The sequence below is a fragment of the Pterocles gutturalis genome, unplaced genomic scaffold (assembly GCF_000699245.1).
Source record: "Pterocles gutturalis isolate BGI_N339 unplaced genomic scaffold, ASM69924v1 scaffold52747, whole genome shotgun sequence".
Lineage (NCBI taxonomy): Eukaryota > Metazoa > Chordata > Aves > Pterocliformes > Pteroclidae > Pterocles > Pterocles gutturalis.
The window spans coordinates 43,552-64,036 of NW_010109741.1; the positions used below are offsets into that span (position 1 = coordinate 43,552).

Consider the following 20,485-nt stretch of genomic DNA (forward strand, 5'->3'; position numbering starts at 1 on the left):
AATCATTCTTTTTTTTTTAAGCTGTCATTTGTTTGAATAATTATCAGTCAAGAGGAAAGGAGAAACAATAATATTAATTTTAAATGCAGGAAACAAAGTAAGTTCAATGTCATGAGTGACAAAGAAAATGAAATTATTTGCATAGTTTAGCCACTAATTGATTCTTTTTCAGCTCCTCAATTAATCCAATGCCAACAGTAGGAGCATTAACTTAACTTCCACCTATGACACATCTCTTTTATCTTTCTGCTTAGTTCTCAAGCTTCTTACAGATTTGTAAATAATGTACTCAAAGAAATGGTGTGTAACGAAATAGCTTCTTGACTAACCCAGTAAATTAAATTGAAATCCAGAAATCTTCATTAAAGACTGTTTTTTCAGCAAAGGTCTGACCCTGGGGGTGGTGGCAAGCAACCTTCAGCATCCTACTGATGTCAAAGAAAACTGAAGGAGCTCAGTATGTTGCCAGATCACTGAATTTGCTTATTTTAACTTCTTCCACACAGTGAGCTATAAACCAGTACAAAAGCATTTCCAGAATTTCCCCTCTTCTCAACATATCTGTCCTTCAGATCCTCAGTACAATATGATCTAAAGTTTTCTATCAACTTAATTCTGGAAAAAAAGACAAGAAAGCAACAACCGTGCAAGTGTGATTAAAAAAGACTTACATTGCTTGCCAAGCTGCCAACTTTCATGGCATGTAGCATTCGCTTGTCCATGCCGACACCTACATAATGACCTTTCATCTGGTTCTGGTAGGTTTCTTTGTATTTAAGCTGTATTAAAAAAAAAAAAAAAAAAACAAAAATACTCTGAGAAAATAAATTTAGTTTTCCTATGAGTTTCCATATGTTACAGCAGTGAGGCAAATTATTACAGCTGTGGTCTACTAGTGTTGCACCACTACAGAAACTCATGAGTCCACAACAACCTGGGTACTTTAAAAAAATAAAAACTAAAACCCTCTGTGTTTCCTGTTTTACAAGATGCCATTTACATATTCTTCAGATCACCTGGACACCACATAAAGGAGATACCTCCGGATTCTATTGCTGCATATTATTTCACCAGAAATAAATACTAGAACGAAGTTCCAAGGAAGCATTATTTGTACATTAAGAAATCAACAGACAATCTACCAAAACTGGACTGTTTTGGTGCAGATTTCACAAAGCCCGGAGTAGGGAATTCAACAATAAGATAAATTAACCACTCTACCAACTCAGCTGTATGGCAAAAGAGCTACTCCTTCCGGATTTCAGAGAATGGTAGCAAGCAGTATAAAGCAAAATCATACTTCAATATCATGAGATACCGGCATTATAATTATGAATATTGATTACTTTCACACAGTAAAAATGTTCCTCTCTGACATTAACTCTGGTAAAGTATCTTCCACCTACCCTTCTGGTCAGGAAATGGACATTCACAATGAAATAAGTAGTAATTATGATAGATAACAGTAACGACTGACAGCTAGTTGTCTGAATTAGCAGTCCATTGGAAGTAACCTCTCTTTCATATATCATAATAGTTCTTTCCACAATCCTGTATAAAATGAGCCCCAGTTATCCATCAGGACAGACTAGGATAGGTGCTGTACAGACGTGTTAAAATCAGTTATAATCAAATTCCCAGTACATGCTTATCAGAAACACACACAGATGACTTGCGATTCCAGCAGCTACCACGTTAAGCAAGTAACACACGAGGTACAGAAAACTTACATCACTGGTGAATTTTGAGACCTTGCTTGCATTCTTGAATTGTGGAGTATCACAGTAGTTCATGCTGTAGCCTCTGTTGTTTCCAAGATCCTTTTTATACTCCACCTTAGTGAAAAAAATACACAAGGGAAAGATACAGTAAAACCTTAACCTCCTCTGTCAAGTTCCTTCACACAATTTCCATCAGCCAGAGCCACTGTTCAGAGATTTTGATACATGACTTTTGTCAGATGGCAGATGATGAAAACTAATATGAAGATAATTTTCATATACGCAGTTCTAATTTTCTAGGTAAAAGAAATGTAATCAATTTCGTCCATTTGGACCTCAACAACAAGTATGGGACAGTGCCATGAAGAAAATTAACGAACACAAGGATCTGTGAAGGAATTTTAAGGTAAGTGTGGAACAAATGAAAGCAGAAAAAGCAATGGTTTAATATTTTCTTAAGTACCTTTGCTCTGAAGTAGGAATGTTGGGGGTAATATTGAAAAAGGCAATAGAAATGGGACTAAATTCGGCAATGTAAAGGTTAATATACATAGGGAGTAGGCACAAATTTCAGCTAGAAGAGCTCATCACCTGGAAAGGCTAAGAAAGAGAAAACTGCTCACGTGTAGGCTGACCACAAAAAGATGGCAAGATGCCAAAGTAACACAGTCATGAAAAAGGCAAATGCAGTCCCAGGCAGGAGTAAGAGGAGACTCTTGAGCAGGCACTGGGAAGTGCATGTGCTATGGTAGCAGGTTCCAGAAAGACCTCATCAAGAACTCATGTACTCTTACAGTCATTCCTGTTTAAGGAACATGTGCTCAGCCTGTAACAGCTGCAGTGAAAGACTGTGAGAGATGAGAAGAATATGGTTTGCTTAGTCCAGGAAAACAAAGGCAGAGAAAAGAAAATTACACTAGTTTGTAAACATCTCAGAAAGGCAATCATGCAGGGAGTAGATCTTAAACTAAAGGGCAATGTTGGCACAAAACACAATAGTAATAAAGTGGACAGGAATAAATGTAGGCTAGAAATTAGAAAAAGGGGATTATATGATACTGTGTCGAATCAGCAGGAGCCATGAATCATTGGCCCAGGAGGCCCCTTCCAGTCCTACTTCCAGGGGTTTTTCATTATTGAAGGTTTTATACTTTGACATCTCAAGAGTATAAGTTTTTAAACTGCCATGGGGAGCTCTAGAAACTCACATTTATTAATAGCTTTATAGCTGATATGACACTATAAATAAATTAATAATTCAGAATCTACTGAGAATTCCCTAGCAATCTTCCCTTGCCAAGTAGAAGAAAACATTATCAGTAACTCGCAGTCTTTCACATGATAGAAGAAAACAGAAACCTGCATTAGCAGAATGGTACAAATTTTGGCTCCCTTGGTGTTATGTTCTAATTATCAACAGAATCTTCTTTGAAACACTCTAAGGTACACACCCAAGTCATCTTAAAGCATTTATGATTATAACTTCACAGCATATTAAGAGTACAGGTCAGGGTTGGGATTTTTTTCAGATTTCTATTCTTCATGTGGCCAGAATTAGAATTACTCTTCTGCAGCTAATTTCCCATATTTTCATACAGATCATTGGAAGTGACAGATAACAGCACCTGAAGATTTGTTCTTGTTGTTTTCTCTCCAGTTACTGTGACACCTACATACCATTTTTTAACACACAGGGCAATAAGAAAAAACACTTTTTACATTTGTAGTCCTTACCCACCAGACACAAATGTTTGTATGAGTTGCTCTCAAACTTGTTAACAGATCAATTCAACCCCTTTACCTCACTGACAAGTTTGTTAACACTTTGGGCTTGTTTAAGGACCAAGTTGTCTTCAGCTGTTAGAGAGTGAAAGTGAGCTGCACCTTTCATCTTGGAAAGATCTTTCTTGTATTTTATCTGAAAAGAAGTAGGGAAAATTATAAAATAGATATCTACCATTTCACCATTGCTATTTAGACTGGCTTCAATGAGTCAGGATAAGATTTTTCCTATTCTTGCTTTGATAAGCAAATAGAACTTGATAAGTTGAAACACTGCAAGTTGTTACTTCCTGAAATAAACCACATGTAAAATCACTGCCCTAACAATCCCTGTCAAGGCATTTCACTAGATAGTATATTTTTTAATACGTTTTTTATATAGATTGAACAGTACCGGTTGTCGTTTATAGCTTGAGCAGATTCTTGCTCAGTGACTGGTTGGAGCTTGAGTGCTCTCCTATTACTGAAGCTAATTCTCAGCACTTTAATTTTAGACTTATAGTCAGAGAATTGCAGATAATCATCAAGTGCTCTGTGAACTACTCCTTTTGTAGAAACCAGCTTTTTAAAAAAGCTGTAGCTTTTTGCTCTTACAGGGTTTTTAAGGGAATTATATTTGTCTACCAAATCAAGATTGAAATAAGGAATATGTTAATTTAATTTAGACATCAGGTTATTGACACAAATTGGGCTCAGATGGGTGAAGAGAGATAATACTTATATTGGCCTTTTGCCAAACTTTGTCCAGCAGAAACCCTCTTGGGAATACATTTCAATATTTCTTGCATACAAGGAAATGTTTATGTACTTCATCTTATGTTACTGCTTCAAAAATCAGATTCATAATACACAAAATAACAAATTATTTTAAACGTGCTGAATGAAAGTGGGTGTTTTATTTTCCAAGATGGCAAACTGTTTCTCAGGCTTTAAAGATATGAAGCAGCTTGATACGTACTCTAGTGTGCAAATGTTACTGCCATGAACCAACAATTCTCCTTGATCCAGGTATTACAAATAATAAGAAAATTACTGACCACTATCATTTTGAAAACCTATGAAACTGTCATATTTTCTGTAAAGATTAAATATTTCATATTTAAACAGGGAATCACTGAGTTTGTCATCAAGATAGGGATGGTACAGGAGGTTTTTTGTATTTTATCAGTCAAGTAATAGAATAGGACTAATTTTTTTCACTCTAGTTTACCACTAGTGTCTGGTCCACACTAGTACAAGCTGAAAGACTGCCATCTGTTAGTGCCCCAGAAAACAGACTGAGGCCATCAGCTCAGCCCCACAGGGGACAGGTGTCCACACTACAAAGGTTGTCACTTGCAGGAAACCTTCACAACACCCACAGGGTAGTGACCTACAGACTGGCCCATTTTTTGTCATGACTAGAAACAGTTTCCTCAAATAGGACTGAAGCTCTTTAAGCAATGGGCTGCATGCAAGAATCACACATCACCACTTCTTTTGCCAATTCTTAGCTTACCACCCAAAACTAAAAATCCCCAGCCTAGAAATAAGCTCAGTCTTGTGAAGTCACAGTGTCCTACTCTATGGTTTCTTTTCCTCCATGCCGCTTGCTTTGCGCTAGAGGCATGATACCTCAAAATATCAAAACCAGTTCAGTTCATTCATCTCCACTTATTCACTACTGGGAATACCACAGTAGTCCACAGGATGATTAAGGCAGTTGAAGGTTTCATTAATAATACAGGTGCAGATTTGCCACGAGGGTTAACCTAACAGTAGGGATCCCCATTAGTTGCTGCATCTATCTCCACCCTGATGCAATTTGGAGCTGTGTCCCCTTCTATTAACGGGTATTATTAATCCCCTGAGCCATCCAGTTGCCAGCAATGCAGTGAAATGTCATTGTTGTTTACTTCGCAAGTGTAATTTTAGCATTCTCCTCCCAGGCACCGCTCTGACAAGCTGCTGGTTTTAATTGTTTATGAATTGTATTGATTCAGGTTTCATACTTACATCGCTTGCTAATTCGTTTGCTTTCTTGGCATTTTGATAAGCTGGAGTGATCATAGCAGGAAAGCTTCCTTTCCCTCTGTGTTCTTCATACTCATCCATATAATCCTGAAGAAAATATAGAGTGTTTACTCATCATACACAAGCAGGTGGGGCCATGTGTGATTTCCCAAAGTCCCATAGTACTCATTAGTAGGAAAGTTCATAGTTTCATTTCTTTTTTTTTATGAAAAAGAGAATAAAATGACCAAATGTAAGAATAAAATCACCCATTAAATTAACTGCCTGTAAAATTACTTGTGTTGCATAGCAAGACAAATCTAGGTAGCAAGTAACTGTGGTCAAGATAACATTCAAGTATACAATGATATACATCCTCCTAATCTCACCACAGTTCTTACAGAGATGATATCTGCTAGCCTCTCTCTTTATCAATATATGTTTCCCTGGAAAACTATACCAATATCTAATGGTTTGGATAGCCATGAGATTTGCTTAAAATGTCAAAAGTTTAGTGGCAGTTCAGCCTTCCTCTGTGATGTAACAGAATTCTCTTGGTCTCTCCATGGCCATTTCTCACATCATAACTGACCAAAAATAGTATTTGTCTAGTGCAGTGATATATTTTGAAGAGGGATCCATTAACGAAGCAGAAATATCTAGATATTAATGTTCCTTAGGGAAGAAAATAATAAATTTAATTTGCCTGATTTAAGAAAAATAATACTTGCAGAATTAATACCCATAAATCTATCTATAGATAAGTTTATGTGTAAATGTTTGACAATTTCAAAAGCTTTTTGATAATTTAATAACAAATTTAGTAACTGGAGCTTTTTAAAAAGTGTTAATACACAATGACCATCGCAAAGCTTTCTACTGCAAGATCTGGGGAGAACATGGTAAGTACACAAACAAGCAAGATGTAGTGTAATGAGTCTTCTCTGCAATATTTTGTAAATCCTTTTTAGTAAACAGCCAGTTTAAGTGAAAACAGAATGTGTGGCATGTCAAGAATGCCATGGAGAGCACAGATAGAAAAGACTAGAAATATTTGGGGTATCTCTCGTGTGACTTCTCAATGAAAAACAACCCATTGTAGGTGTTTTTGTGCACCATCAAAGTCACATGTTAAGATAGGTCATATCATAAGTTTATGAACAATATGATGTAATAATAGTTATTGCATCTAAATTAGTCAATAAACAGGCACAGAACATAAAAAATATTCTTAATTAATTAGCTGAGCTTGTTTTGTAAATTGTCATTCATGAGTCTGAATTCTTCAGACTAACTTGCCATTTTCTTTTTCGTCTTGCTTTCTCAAATAATTTTTTGTATCATTTCTAATATTGCACATATTACAAAAAAGTATTTTCAAAGTTCCAGATAATTAATTTCAGACGATTCTAAGATTTTTAAAGATGAACAAAACAGGTGTCAGCACACAGTAAGATTTTACAGTAAGATTCCTTAAATTGTCTCATGTTATATATATATATATCTGTATGATGTACCCCCATGATCTCAGCAGTTAGGAATCTAATCCCTTTCCCCATGTTAAGTCATGCGTCACTCAGAAAGATCCAGTAACACCAGTGGCTCTAATTTATTTGAATAAAAATATCAGAATCCAGTCTATGAAGATTAAAACTCAAGTTAAATTTGAAGTCTGTGACTGAAGCTCCAAAGATACTTTCAAAGAAAAAAAAAATTAATTCTAAAGATAGCAGCATTCCAATGTTTGAAAATGCAATTAGCATTACTATTTGTTTATAAATTATTTGTTTATTCTTGCTAAAACTTGTAGTTCAAAAGACAGAAACTAATTGAAGGATTCAATGCTACATATTCTAAACTCATATTCTTCAAGGATGGTTTGCTTTTCACACATTATAAGATGTAGGTTTGCACAGAAGAAGTGAAGTAAAACTCTCAAATGTCTTAGGACAATATATTCCCTGTTCCTTCATTTCTCCAAAGTGTATGGGCTGAAAAACTTAAGACATACAGTTTTGCTTATTAAAAAACACTATTCAATTCCTTTCAAATTCCCTTTAGCTGTATTCTGTTGTATTTAGCTGTACTATTTCCCTAACCTAATTGGAACAGAACTTTGGATGCATTTTGGGAGACCACTAAAATAATTGGATCCCCTTAAAAATGAAACAAAAGCAAAAACCAATGTCCCAGATGTTGCATACCTGACCATATTGAACTACATTTTCTCTTGCAAAAGCAACATCTGTTCCAGATGTATGGCTGGCTCTTCCCTTGATCTCTTTTTCATACCTTTGATGATATTTTACCTAACAGGAAAAAAGAAAAGGAAAAGAATCATCCAAATTAATTTGGTCTGGTACACAGATGCTGCATAATAAATAATAATCAGTGACATGCATGTGTTGACAATAGACCATTGTCAAAACTCCCATTGCCACCAATCTACAGAAGTCAAATATGCCACTTGAAGGTATAAAAAAAAATAGTGGTGTACTTTTTAATAGTGTGCTTGGAACACGGGACTTGCCATTTCAACCCAGACCATTAGTTCAGCGTGCTCAGTACCCCCTGTTTGTGAGTGGCTAATCCCTGATGCAGTTTAGGACTGATTGCAATGTAAATTCGTGGTTACCACAGAGTGCATTTTTTTACCAGAGTCATCTGAACACCATTAATAAACAGGCTTGCTTCTGAAAGATCTTGATCTCCCCAATGATCCAGAGAATTTTAGGCAATCAACCTTCAAGTTTAGGCCAAGATTTGCACTACCTTTGCTGGAGTAAAAATAATGCCTATAGCCTGATGCTGCCCTTTAATCACCATGTGTGTTTGCTGACACAAATGAAGGGTTTTCCACAGATCAAAGGCAAACACAAACATTAAAATCTTTTAGAGTCAGTTGTTTTTGCCTTCAAAATTACAGTTCTCTTCTCATTCTCCTCAATGACTCTTAATAATGTTTTAAACTCACTTCCACTGAGTTGGCACAATATGTTATCTTCTCCAACAAAAAGAGCTTTCCTTTCAGTCTCCAGTAACAAAACACAATTAACTGTACATTTTGAAGCAATACTTATGTCCTGTTTACAATTATTTTTAAAGAATTGAGATGTGTTGTGATTTTGTTACATTTAGAGATGAAAAGAAAGACAATAAAGATCAGTACACCAAGGAGTTTAAAGAAAACCAAGAAAACCAAAAAACAAGAGTGTGGAGAGTAAAATTAATGGAATAGAAAGCCATATTTTATAAATCTATACCTAAGTAATATGTATGCATGTGTTTGTGTGTGTATACTACATATACAATTCCTATTCAAGAAGCTAGTATTTTGCATTCATAAAAGCTTCATCCTGCTATAGCACAAGGGAAAGGATAGGATAATGAACTGTAAGGACCCACTAGGAGCATAGAAAGTCATGGCAAAGCAGAGCTCTGCAAACACAGCCCTCCCCTGATACAAGGTCACCCAGAAATACTGTAGCGGTGTAAATTAGAGCTACACTTCAGCCCCTCTAACTCATACTGGTTTGGACAGGATGAAATCAAAGACCTCCAGCTGACTCCTTATTGCCTTCCTTCTCAGTTGTATGAGTAAAGGGGATGCTTTTGCCCACAAAAAACACAGTGCTGATTCACAAACAAAATGCCTGATTTTGTGCATAAAACTCAAGTTTGTCCCTGCAAAAGACAATCACTTGAAAATGTGCATATGAAGTGCACTGCCAGCACAGCTCCACATTGTTCATGGAAATTATGCCATTAAACATTTTAATCCAAAAGCTGTGTGAGAATGTATTATTTTCTTACAACAAAGAGACTTTGCTTTGGACACTTACATCACTGGCTAATTCATTCGCTCTCTTGGCTATTTGATAAGCTGGAGTGATCATAGCAGGAAAGCTGCCTTTCCCTTTCTGTTCTTCAAAGTCTTCTGTGTATTTCAGCTGTAAAAATCCAAGACAGTTCAGGCGCAATTAGATCAAATGTATCTTGATTGCACACATGATCAATTCTTAAAGTTGCAAAGTCAGACTTTGATGGCTGTCATCTGCCAAAAGGAAGATGGACCATGAAGTCTGAATTTTTACAATGTAGTCCTTAACTACATGATCACGTAACTTCTGCAGGACCTCTGTGTCTCAATTCAGGGTATAGGGTGGATCGCAGTTGTTTAAAGAACTGTGAGTTCTTTAAAAGTGGTCTGCAAGATGTCTGCTCTATTTGTATTAGAGTCAGGCAGCTTCCTTCTTTACTCTGTACAGCGCTCAGGTGCTGGGTATAGACTAGATCTCTGCCTTCAGTTCTGACAGCCAGATAGCCCCTAAAATGGTCTAGAACTGAATATGATCTTTATAACTGTAAGTATTAAATACTTAATGGTAAAAGGTATCAACAATGTTTTAAGGTACTGCACATGTCAAGACTCTGCCTTCCAAATATTAATTTTTTACTTTTCTTTATGTTCATATTTGTAAGTGATTTATAAATGTCCTAAGAGCCATTTCCAGAGTCAAAAACAGGTAATCCTATTTTGTTTCACTTACATCACTTGAAGGCTGACCTCCAGCCTTTGCATGAAGTATATCTGGAGTGTCTACAACAGAGGTGAACTTTGAAACTCTCTCTTCATGTCCCCGCTTATATTCTACCTGAGGGAGAAAACATATAAAATACATATGACACACAAAAAGCAGCAAATACTCATCTTCTATCAGAATGCTTCAAGAGAAAATGAGCAACAGCAGTCATGACATTCCCCACTGTACAGTCAAGCTATCAGTATATATAAGGCCCAATTTCCTTAAAGTGAATACCAGAAGCAGACAGAAATGGACCCAGACAATAAATTTTTCAAATTATACTAGGTGCGTATAAGCCATACATTTGATTAAAATACTACAAGCATAGTCATTAGTGGCCCAAAACACTAAGATCATACTACAATGACAATGCAGATGGTGTTTGCAGAAAACAATGCAATACTTTAAAATTATTTCTGCAGGAATTATTTTTACCTGATCCTTTTCAGTTGAACTGTTATTTTTATAAGTAAGCAATTTTCTGTGCATATATTTAAAGTAGCTTGTATAGTAATTAAATTCAATATTATACCATAAATTGAAAATAAAGGTAGCAAATTAAATAAACCTTTTAGAGTGTTTTACAATATCTTTCAGGTTGTGATAAATTACAGCAAAAGTTGCTACATCTTTCAGGAAATATCTATATTGCCATGTATCCTATATGATTGTCTCCCCAAGACAAGTAGTTTGTTAATCCTGTTTCCTTCATGTTAAAGTTTTCTCACTCTGTAAAATTAACAGTACAACAAATATTCATCATAGAACCTACTGTCTAAAGTGAACAGCATAAACCCAGGATTCTCCAAATTCAGAAGCCTAAGAAATAATTAAAAAACCTGCAACTTACATTACTGCTTAGTTGGGTGGCTCTCTTTGCAACCTGATAACCTGGAGTGATCATAGCGGGAAAGCTGCCTTTGCCTCTCCGTGGCTCATATTCTTCAGTATATTGAAACTAGAAAATGAACATTTTTTGATTTGTTGCTATAGAAGAACCCACTGTAGTTTAACATGACTCCTCTTTTAATACCTGCTTCCTAAAGGTATGTATCACTTTTTTAAAAAGTAAACAAATTAAAGAACTTATACCTTGTAAGTTTGTTAGGTAGAAATATTTCCTACATACTACAGAAAACATTCCACATTCATATCAATCACCCTCTGTTAATTGGCTATGTTGACTGAGTCACTAACCCGTTGTATGGGCATAGATAATCAGTCATAATTCAGAAGTGATTTTCATCACTGATGGAAATACAATCAATGAAAGTTCTACTCCATGGAAAATAAGACACATTTTCCATCTCGAGTTCTGCTCTAAGGAGGGAAACACCATGCCTGCTAGATCAGGATATAGTCAAGGTCACCTCAGATTTCACTGTTCACCACTTGAGTGCTTCTCAATTACATAAATAATTAAATGTATTATTTCCAGGATGGGCAATAGTATTATTATGTGACTTTAAACACCTACATGGTAAAATATTGTTAATGACAGAAGTAAATATGTGAGTCTCTCTCTTGGTAACAGCTACCAAACATTGGCTTTGATGCACTGGTAAGTCTTCAGAACATGATAGCCCATGAAAACAAAGCTATTCCAAACATGAGCCCACTTACATCACTCAGAGTCTTCTGTGCCTGCGTTATCCTGACCATCTCAGGATTTGGGATGGTTCCCGAGTACCACGATTTTCCCTCCTCATAGGCAGCATAGTAAGCATTCTACAAAATAAAAATTAAATAACTACCAATCTTCACCCATGTTTTAATACACAAACAGAAAAAAATGAAATACACACAATACTGTGGAAGTGAAATTTACTCTCTGCAGGCATATAGCATAAGGCCTGCACTCCACTTATCATCAGAATACCAGGGCAGAGCTTGTATAACAAGAACTGACATCAAGATGTCAAGATCTAGAATCCTGGAGTGATACTTAGATAATTTCCCCTGGGGATCAGATCACTTGTTGTGAAACTTCAGTGTCAGTTCAAAGAAGACACATTGAGTATGGCTGTACATGCGGCAGTCCAAACAGCTAACTGTACAGATACACTCTTCCTTCCTCATCTTCTGAGTCTTGCACCCTAAAGTATAATCAAGCTATGTTGTCTTGAAAAATTTAGCCAAATGAGAAACAATGGCTTTTTTAGCATTGAAATGCTGAGAGTAAAGCCGAAGCAATTAGGACTGCCAAGGGTGATCCTTGGTCTTCTGCAGGCTAGTGACTTGGAGACTTGAGGGATATTTCTCACCTGGGTGGCCAGTTGTTGGGCTTTATAGGCAGCTTCAATTTCTCCAGACCTTACATCCCATTGAAAGATTGATTTAAATTGTTCACCCTGTTCTCGACATTTTACCTAAAAAAAAATTGACTTGGTATTAGTAGTTTGCTGTTACAGACTAATACACTCCCCAAGAAAATACCAACCACCTCCTGAGAGCCTGGAAAACTCTCCGTCTTTTCCTCCTTCTCCCTCTTTAGACCAACACCACTTTCACTCTGCCTACGTACAAAAAGTCCACACACCCTGTAGCTCTCTGCCATGCAAAGACTGCATAAGTACTTCCTCCATGCTACTCATTCTTGGTAAAGGAGCTTTCACGGAAGAGAAGAGTAAATTTAGCCTTAAGGTCAAACCTCTGCTCTCTAATCCACAGCCAGCTTCTACCTAAAATTTCTGCTATTATTGGAGCTGCACATCTGTAAAGGAGCAGAATATTAGACTTGAAATCTGGAACAAAGTTCTGAAAGAATGATTCAGTCTTTAGATAATACTTCTGGGGAAAATAATCCATGAGGATTGAAATCCCCAAGAAATTTTAAGCAGAGCATATCAACGCAGCATTAGATGAAACAACTATTACCTGGTGACAATTTTCTACTCTCCTATTTCCCAGCACAGTGTCTACAAAGTATCATGACTGTGTAAATCTAAATTACTACTATATTTAGTCCTGGGTCATAATTTTCCTACTGCTACTTTTATCATGACAGCATACATAAATCCAACTGAAAACACTGCTCTGTTATACAACTCACACTACAGATGCAAAAAAATAACAGTTCCTGTCCCGAAGAGTGCAAAATCTAAACTGACTGGACAGAAAAGTCACTGAGCCATGTGTATCATTATTCCTGTTTTATAGATTAAGTACAGAGGTACAGTGATATGAATGATTTGTCTGCTCACATAGACATTCTGTATAGAGGGAGTGAGATGAATTTTTATCTCTGCATTCGAGTCGGTGTCTCAACGTAAGACTTACGCAAGACCACCATGTTAGGATTGAAGAAATATGTAATATTTTCTGCAAAAGAAATAATCTTACCTAAAAAAACCCAACAAACTACAGCAGCAACTGAAACCTTTTCCCAAGTTAGCATTATTTCATACATTTACCAATGAAAAAGTTTTCCTGCACTCAAAATTTCTACAGAAATACTCCCTTTAAGTAAGTACTGCAGAATCAGCTTCTTTACTACCCGTAGCAATTTCCTCTCTGGAGGAGAACCTCATTATGTGATTGAAAAGGACAGAAGGTGCCTTAGGTGTAAAAAACAAGGGAAAGTGATCTTTGAGCTATAATTTGCCTGGCATGTATATTCACATGCACTGGGAAGTATCAGAGTCTCATATCACTGCCTAAAACCAGAAATAGAACCTGCAGTAATCCCAAACTAATTCCTGGCGAGATCTGTCACACACAGTTTAAAGTAGGTGTGATAGTCACTGCTGAAATAGTTACTGCCCATGATATTGCAAAAACTGATGTGTAAGAATAACATCCAAGAATGATAAAAGCACAGTGTCTAAAAAAAGCCTATTAATGTACATCAACTTTGTACAGCTAATACAGAACATCAGAATGATTTTAATACACTATTATCTAAGAAATACAACTTCCTTCTTTTGTTTTAATGATGGCTAGTCACACTGAAACACATTAGTTTACTTAGTCGTGCAATGAAGGGTACTATTTTAGAGTGTCAAAAGACATGACATTCAAGAAAACAGTATTACACACGGAAGTGAGATATTTATTCTAATTATTGGCTGTTTCTGTGTTTCTCATTTCATGGAATTCTTAGAAATGCAAGTCTGAAACAAATATATCTGGAGGAAAACAATGCAAGACAGAAAGGAATGGCATTTGAAAAGAAAGAAGACTTTGAGCACCCCTAGAGGTTTCGCGGGGCACAGCAGCCTTATAGAGGACAGATGCAGTTAAAAGGACATGGAAAGCTATTCCATCCTGAACGCTTCAGCAAACCATTTTTAGCAAAACCATGTAAAGTTCCCTGGAGTTCATGTTTTCTCACAAAAGGGAAATATCATCTCAGGTTTTTCAGAAATACTAAACAAAGTATTTATGAGAACTTTTGCCTACATCCTACTGTGATAGAATCTATTTCTTGTTTTGTGCCCTTTCGTATCAGTTTCAGAAAAGATCATGAACCAAATAGGTCGTCCTTGTTTCAAACGGCTGTGTAAGCTCCCATGATTTAGTTACAAGTTTACACAGCTCTGGTCACTTTATGCAAACAATGCTTCTATGTAGATTATCAGATATGGCAAGAGAGAAACTGCTATCCATTTTTCTTTCTGAAAGTAGAAGGAAGTTCAGACCTAACCTTTCTTTCTTATGAGTGAATGCATTTTAAAAATCATGATTCAAACCCGGGCTGAGATCTTACTACCCTAAAAGAACAAATAAGGGTAAGTAAAGAATACATATCTACATTATGTGAATGTATACATAGTGTATTTCTAAAATAAGACTTGAATATGATATCAAAATGTAAAACAAAGCCAAATACATTTGGCCCTCAAGCTTCTTACCTCACTTACCACTTCCGACAGTTTTTTTGCATTTATATTTACTGGTGTCTCAAATACGCTTGTGAATGCATTGTTTTTTGGATTATGTCTAAAAAAGGAAAGTATAAAAAGATATTAGGACTGTACCTGACAGCTCATGAGAAAGGTTCTCTTTGAGCACTCAAAAACACAATACTAGCCTCCACCCCTCTATACATAACTTCCTCCACTCACACACACATCTCAAATTACATTCAAGCTATTATTGTATGGAGTAGATGCCTAGAGCAAAATTAATTTTAATGATCATCATATCAATGCTGTGTTTCTAATAACAAAAGAGAATAATAGAATAAAAAACAACTGTCATCTCCCCTTTTTCTGCTGACAAATTTGACAGGAATTGATCATTATAAAATAAAAACTTCCTAGAACAAACCAACTCCAAAATCTGCATTTTATACATTTTCGTGATGATTACCTCAGCCTTGTTAACTCTTAACCACTGAATTGGAAAGCACTGGATTTTGTCGTCGGGTTTATTTCCTTGCCTCGGTAATGAAATTGAACTTAATTTGGTATCTTTTAACACACCGGAGAAATGAAAAAGCTTTATGTACAGTAACAAGAGCCTCCCATCATTTGTGATTCACATAAATCCAAAGACATGCATGAAGTCATTAACAATAAATAATTTAACGTCACATATGGGACCAGGCTGAGTCCAAACGATGATCCTCTATTATATTAAAATGACTTCACATTTTAAACCTTTGCTCTAAAAAAAAGAAAAGGAAACACACTTACGCTTGACAGTAAGGCTTCTTCTCATGGCTAACGAAGTTGTTTACTGTTAACATCATCTTGCATACTTCGCAGTGAAAACAGGCTTTATGCCATGTCTAGAATACCACAAAATAGAAACCAAACAGACGTGATTAGTAATTCATTATTATTCTGTTGAGTTTTAAATCTCAATATTGATCTTTAACATTTATTTCATAAATGTGAAGAACTCTTCTTCAAACATATGCCTATTATTAACTCATTTCTGTTCTGATCCCGGTTCGAGTAAAGAATTTTTGGAACCAAGAGACTGGCACTGTGTTAAAAGTGCCAATCTATACATTTATTATAGTTCAAAATAATAAAGAAAGAGAACTAACCTGATCTATACAGTTAATCTTCTCAGCAGGGTAAACCCCATAGCCACATCTAGCACACGGCTGCACATTCATCTCGAAATCCACAGAGTGAAAAATATATGGGTTTATATAAAAGGTTCAAAGAGTACGAAGGTGACTTTTTGGCCTGTGCAAAGCACACTCCAGACACTCCAGTCAAGGCCTTTTGCTGTGGTCAATGGCTCCCATTAAAGCTCTGAATTGAAGTCTGTTGCTCCGTTTGCTGACCTTCTGTTTCAAAGTCAGCTGCAGGCTGGCTTTTAAAGCTGCCAGTTAGTAAGAGCGGGTATTGTGCGTAAGGGAGAGTAGCAATATCTTTCTCTAAATAGAAGAATGAACTCACAGAAATGAATCATGTCCATGCGAATGTTAGAGTCTGATCACTTAGTATTTCAGTTTTGCTGTAAAGCCAGTTGTCATAAGCCCAGGATGAAAAGTATATGCAACAGCACCAGCAATTTCTCATAGTCTCTCCTTACCCCGATATACAGGAAGTAACCTCATGGAGGACTACTCTGTGTTTAGGAACAGCTTCATATTAGAAGTAGGTAATACCAGAGACAGAGGCCAGAGATGGGTTTGGAGCTCGCTGGCCCTTTGTTGGGTCTGGAAGAGGTATACCACCGTTGTCCCAGTCAAGTCATTATTTTTTTCTCTTGGTGCCAGCTCAGTATCACCTTGTATGTTATGGGCAGCAGAGCAAAACACACTCACTTCTCATGTCTTGCTGTTTTGGCAACCTACCACTCCATCTCCAGGTGCAGGAGGACGCACAGTGAAATGAGCAGAGCCTCTTATCTCAAAGAGTTATAAACATAACGGGTACAAATCCGAACATCTTCTACAGGAAAAACTTCAGAAAGGAACCATTTACTTTAGAATAGAATGAACAAAGCAGCAGTGTTCACAAGGATCAGGCTGGCATAGATCAGAATATAACATTTCCTTACCCAAATAACAATATGGAATTGTCATGCCTGATATTAGGATTCAAGCAAGTTATGAAGGTTGTGAGGTCTGCTCTGGACAAAAGAAGCTATTAAATTCTACCCACTACAAATGGTCAGGATTCAAGATTTACATCTCACCTAATCATAATACCTCCAGTTGGAGGGCTCCATAACCCTGGGACAAGGCTAACAGTTATCTCAATCCAAGTAAAAGTCTACTTAGTCATCCACGCATCTGCACCACTTCCTGTGCCTGCACTTTCCTTTTCTGAAAATTACAAACAACTCAATCAAAATAATTTCTGTATAAACCTTATGGGCATGCTTAAAGAGCCTCCTATTCATCTCTCTATGGAAAGACACAGTTCTGCTTAACTTATTATTACTATTTTTACTGAATGCTGACAATGTACTGGCACAATGTACTGTCAGCAACTGGTGGGCTAAAAATAGAGTCTCTAATCTGAAGAGCAATGGGTATGACATGAAGTCCTGAAAACATCTGAAGCCTTTCAAAGTAAGTAATTAATATCAGTACATAAACAGATGTATTTTCATTTTAAAAAAATGTTCACAGAACCTAAATTTTTGTATTAAAATAACTGTCAAGTTACTTCATGTTATTCCTTTTGGGATCAGGACTGATTTTATGTTGACCAAGTTACACCACAATAATATTTACCATGCTCACACCTGTGAACCAAAATAATTTGGAAGTCTTCCAGTTCTGTTCTCACACAGCTTTTCATCTTGCCCCAGACTGCCATTCTGTTTATGCAAGTGACCTATACTGGGGTCACAGTGGCCAGGTTGTCCCCTTCTTATTTAGCACCAGGCACACTACCAGCCGCTGCCTCTCTGTGTTCACCAAGAACCATCACATCTGTAATATTTTATATTGTTTAGATAGTCCTAGTTCTCTTTATTCTGTATGGAATCCATACTAGAGCACTCAACTCACACTTTAGCAAGAAAAAAGATGTATGACCTGCTCCTGTCCCAGCACAGACAATACATCACTTAAGGCCATCCTGAAATGAGTTCTGGGAGATGCTGAAAGCAGGACATCCCTGAACCACACAAAAACATAAAGACTTGTCAACTATGGAACAAATCATTCATCCAGGAGCCACTAGAATGCCAACAAACTGCACAGGACTCCAGCCTGAAACATTACTGTATACAGCTCATATGCACTGTGCAGCCAGAGAGCATTCTAGAGGTCCCTGGGAAGATGAGACCACGTGTTCCTCCCAAGAGCCCTGTCAGACAGCTAGAAGCCCTTTATTTCACAGCTAACACTTACTTCAAGATATACAAAGCCTGCTTGTTTCTTTTCACAGGGACACATATTACCAGCTTGGCTGGGAGTCATCAAACATGTTTTCCAAGTTCTTGTGCTTCTCCCAAGTTACAGCACATTCAAGAAGAGAAGCACAGTAAGCCACAATGCCCCATACAGGTACTGTCTTTCCCAAACATGCTTCTTCTCTCACATCCATTGTGCTTCAGTTCTGCTGGAGTCTGTTGAAGATTTCCCCATTTCTGAGCACCTCAGAACTATCCTGTTGCATGGTCTGTTCTTCACCACCCTGAATTAAAACTGAGTTGCTAGCAGAAAAGAGAGTTTATTGAAAAACAAGCGCTGTATGGTCTCATTACGAAGTACACACTGTATTTTGATCATACAAGGAATTAAATCACAAAACTAGTGCAAGTGTGTTATCTTGACAAATCTTAGCAAGACATTTTCTCTTCAGTTAAAAGCTCATTGTGGCTTTTTTCCTCCTTTAGTAAGGCCCCATAAAGGCTCTTTGATATCAACGAAAATCTTAAAAGGCTTTACTTAACAGTAGAACCTTAATCAACGTGGTTTAAAAGTACTGATGTTACGTGGAAAGTACAAGGAGTCAGTACCTTGAAGGTACAAATTAGTGGGAAGAAACATTGTTACCTCTCCAACCTCTTTAAATTCATTGAATTAACTGCCTAGAAAACTCAGAGCATGTCTGCATCCTAAATCTGAAACTAAAAAGCACACATTAGTTATACAAGGTAACCTCCTAACAGACGCTGAAGTCAAGGCACACTTCTCTGTCACTCTTGAATCATGGCTATACCCTTTTCCAGCCACAGGAATAGTGGGAAGCCAGACACCACAAATGATGGCAACTCTATATTCCCTCTGTTTGCAAAAAAAAAAAAAACAAACCCCAAAACCAAAACCAAACCAAACCAAAACAAACAAACAAAAAAACGTTTCACCATTCAAACCAGGGTTTTTATCCACTGTTAAAACTGCCTCCAAAAGTTCAAACACTAGCCCAGCCTCATCATAACCTCCTCTGATCCACATGATTAGTTAGTTACCTGGGCTCAGGGCTTTCTGTCTCATATAGCCTCTCTTTTGCAATCCAGCTTGCAAAAACGTTGAAAGAAATTTGGAAAAGATTTATCAATACCAGGATCTCCTAAGACTTGAAGAAAAACCTTTAAGGGACTATCTTCCAAACTGGTATGGTAGCTTTTTACATTTTTGTTGTTTTGGAAACCAACCAACAACCATTTACATTTCATGACTAAAAGGTTTTGTGCTTACACTTTCCCTTTGCTGCCAGTGTCAGGAAAACTTGAGAGTGTGGGGATTTTGCAAATGCTTCTAATAGCGTAAGAGAAAGTGAGAGAAGGAGTAGAGAGAAATGGAAAAAAAGAACCAACAGGCCAAGAAGGCATTACTGTTACAAAGCAGAGAAAAAAATGGTGAGGATGTGCTACAATTTCAGCTGAAAGCTTGAAAAAATGTGTGCAAAGCATGCACAGCATAGCCCGTGAGCATACAATGAGACCTCCAGTGTCCAAATATTCCCATTTATCACGTATCATAACCTAAAAATGACCCACTTAAAACTTGTAAAACACGACGTGTAAAACAGATCATCCCTGCCAGCTTATGGAGAAATCCCACCCAAACATATACACCAAGTTGACTTAGATGTATTATTCTACTAAATTTCATAAAGCTGTGGTATGCCAAATCACACCGCACAGCCCCCATATGCCCTACAGCATATCAAAGCCATCCAGCCTTTTTAGTAAAATATATAAAATTCTAACAACTGTCATTTGGGAGGGAATACCTTATGAGTGGCCCAAATTCTCCATCCTGGAAGTACCCCCAACCTGCTTTCCAGGTCTCAGCAAAACCTCATCCTTATTGTCACAGATGTGCAGAACACAGCACACAATTATTCCAGACAGGTACTATATAGTTGCCTCAAGCCTTCTAGTTTGTACCTGCTATCTACCTTTCAATTTCCCAAAGGCATGCTCCATTGTCATCCTGCAGCTGCTCACCTGGTAGTTAAACCCTTATTTTCTACAATGCAAATATCCAGTAAAAGGCTTCATTGTTAATGTTTTTTGGGAGTTTGTCTCCAG

The 20,485-nt window shown here is 37.0% G+C and overlaps 1 protein-coding gene across 1 annotated transcript in view; it reads right to left on the bottom strand.

Annotated features, from left to right (window-relative positions):
* NRAP (nebulin-related anchoring protein) overlaps positions 1-16,151 on the bottom strand; it is a 50,504-nt gene extending 34,353 nt beyond the window's left edge. Inside the window, exons 1-13 of the mRNA XM_010073054.1 lie at positions 16,080-16,151; positions 15,721-15,815; positions 14,935-15,022; positions 12,346-12,450; positions 11,705-11,809; positions 10,932-11,039; positions 10,046-10,150; positions 9,338-9,445; positions 7,700-7,804; positions 5,499-5,603; positions 3,523-3,639; positions 1,731-1,835; positions 672-779 (exon numbers count right to left, since the gene is read on the bottom strand). Of these exons, the coding sequence (XP_010071356.1) occupies positions 672-779; positions 1,731-1,835; positions 3,523-3,639; positions 5,499-5,603; positions 7,700-7,804; positions 9,338-9,445; positions 10,046-10,150; positions 10,932-11,039; positions 11,705-11,809; positions 12,346-12,450; positions 14,935-15,022; positions 15,721-15,815; positions 16,080-16,151 (1,326 nt within the window). The remainder of the gene's footprint in view (positions 1-671; positions 780-1,730; positions 1,836-3,522; positions 3,640-5,498; positions 5,604-7,699; positions 7,805-9,337; positions 9,446-10,045; positions 10,151-10,931; positions 11,040-11,704; positions 11,810-12,345; positions 12,451-14,934; positions 15,023-15,720; positions 15,816-16,079) is intronic.
* Between the last annotated feature and the right edge of the window lie 4,334 nt (positions 16,152-20,485).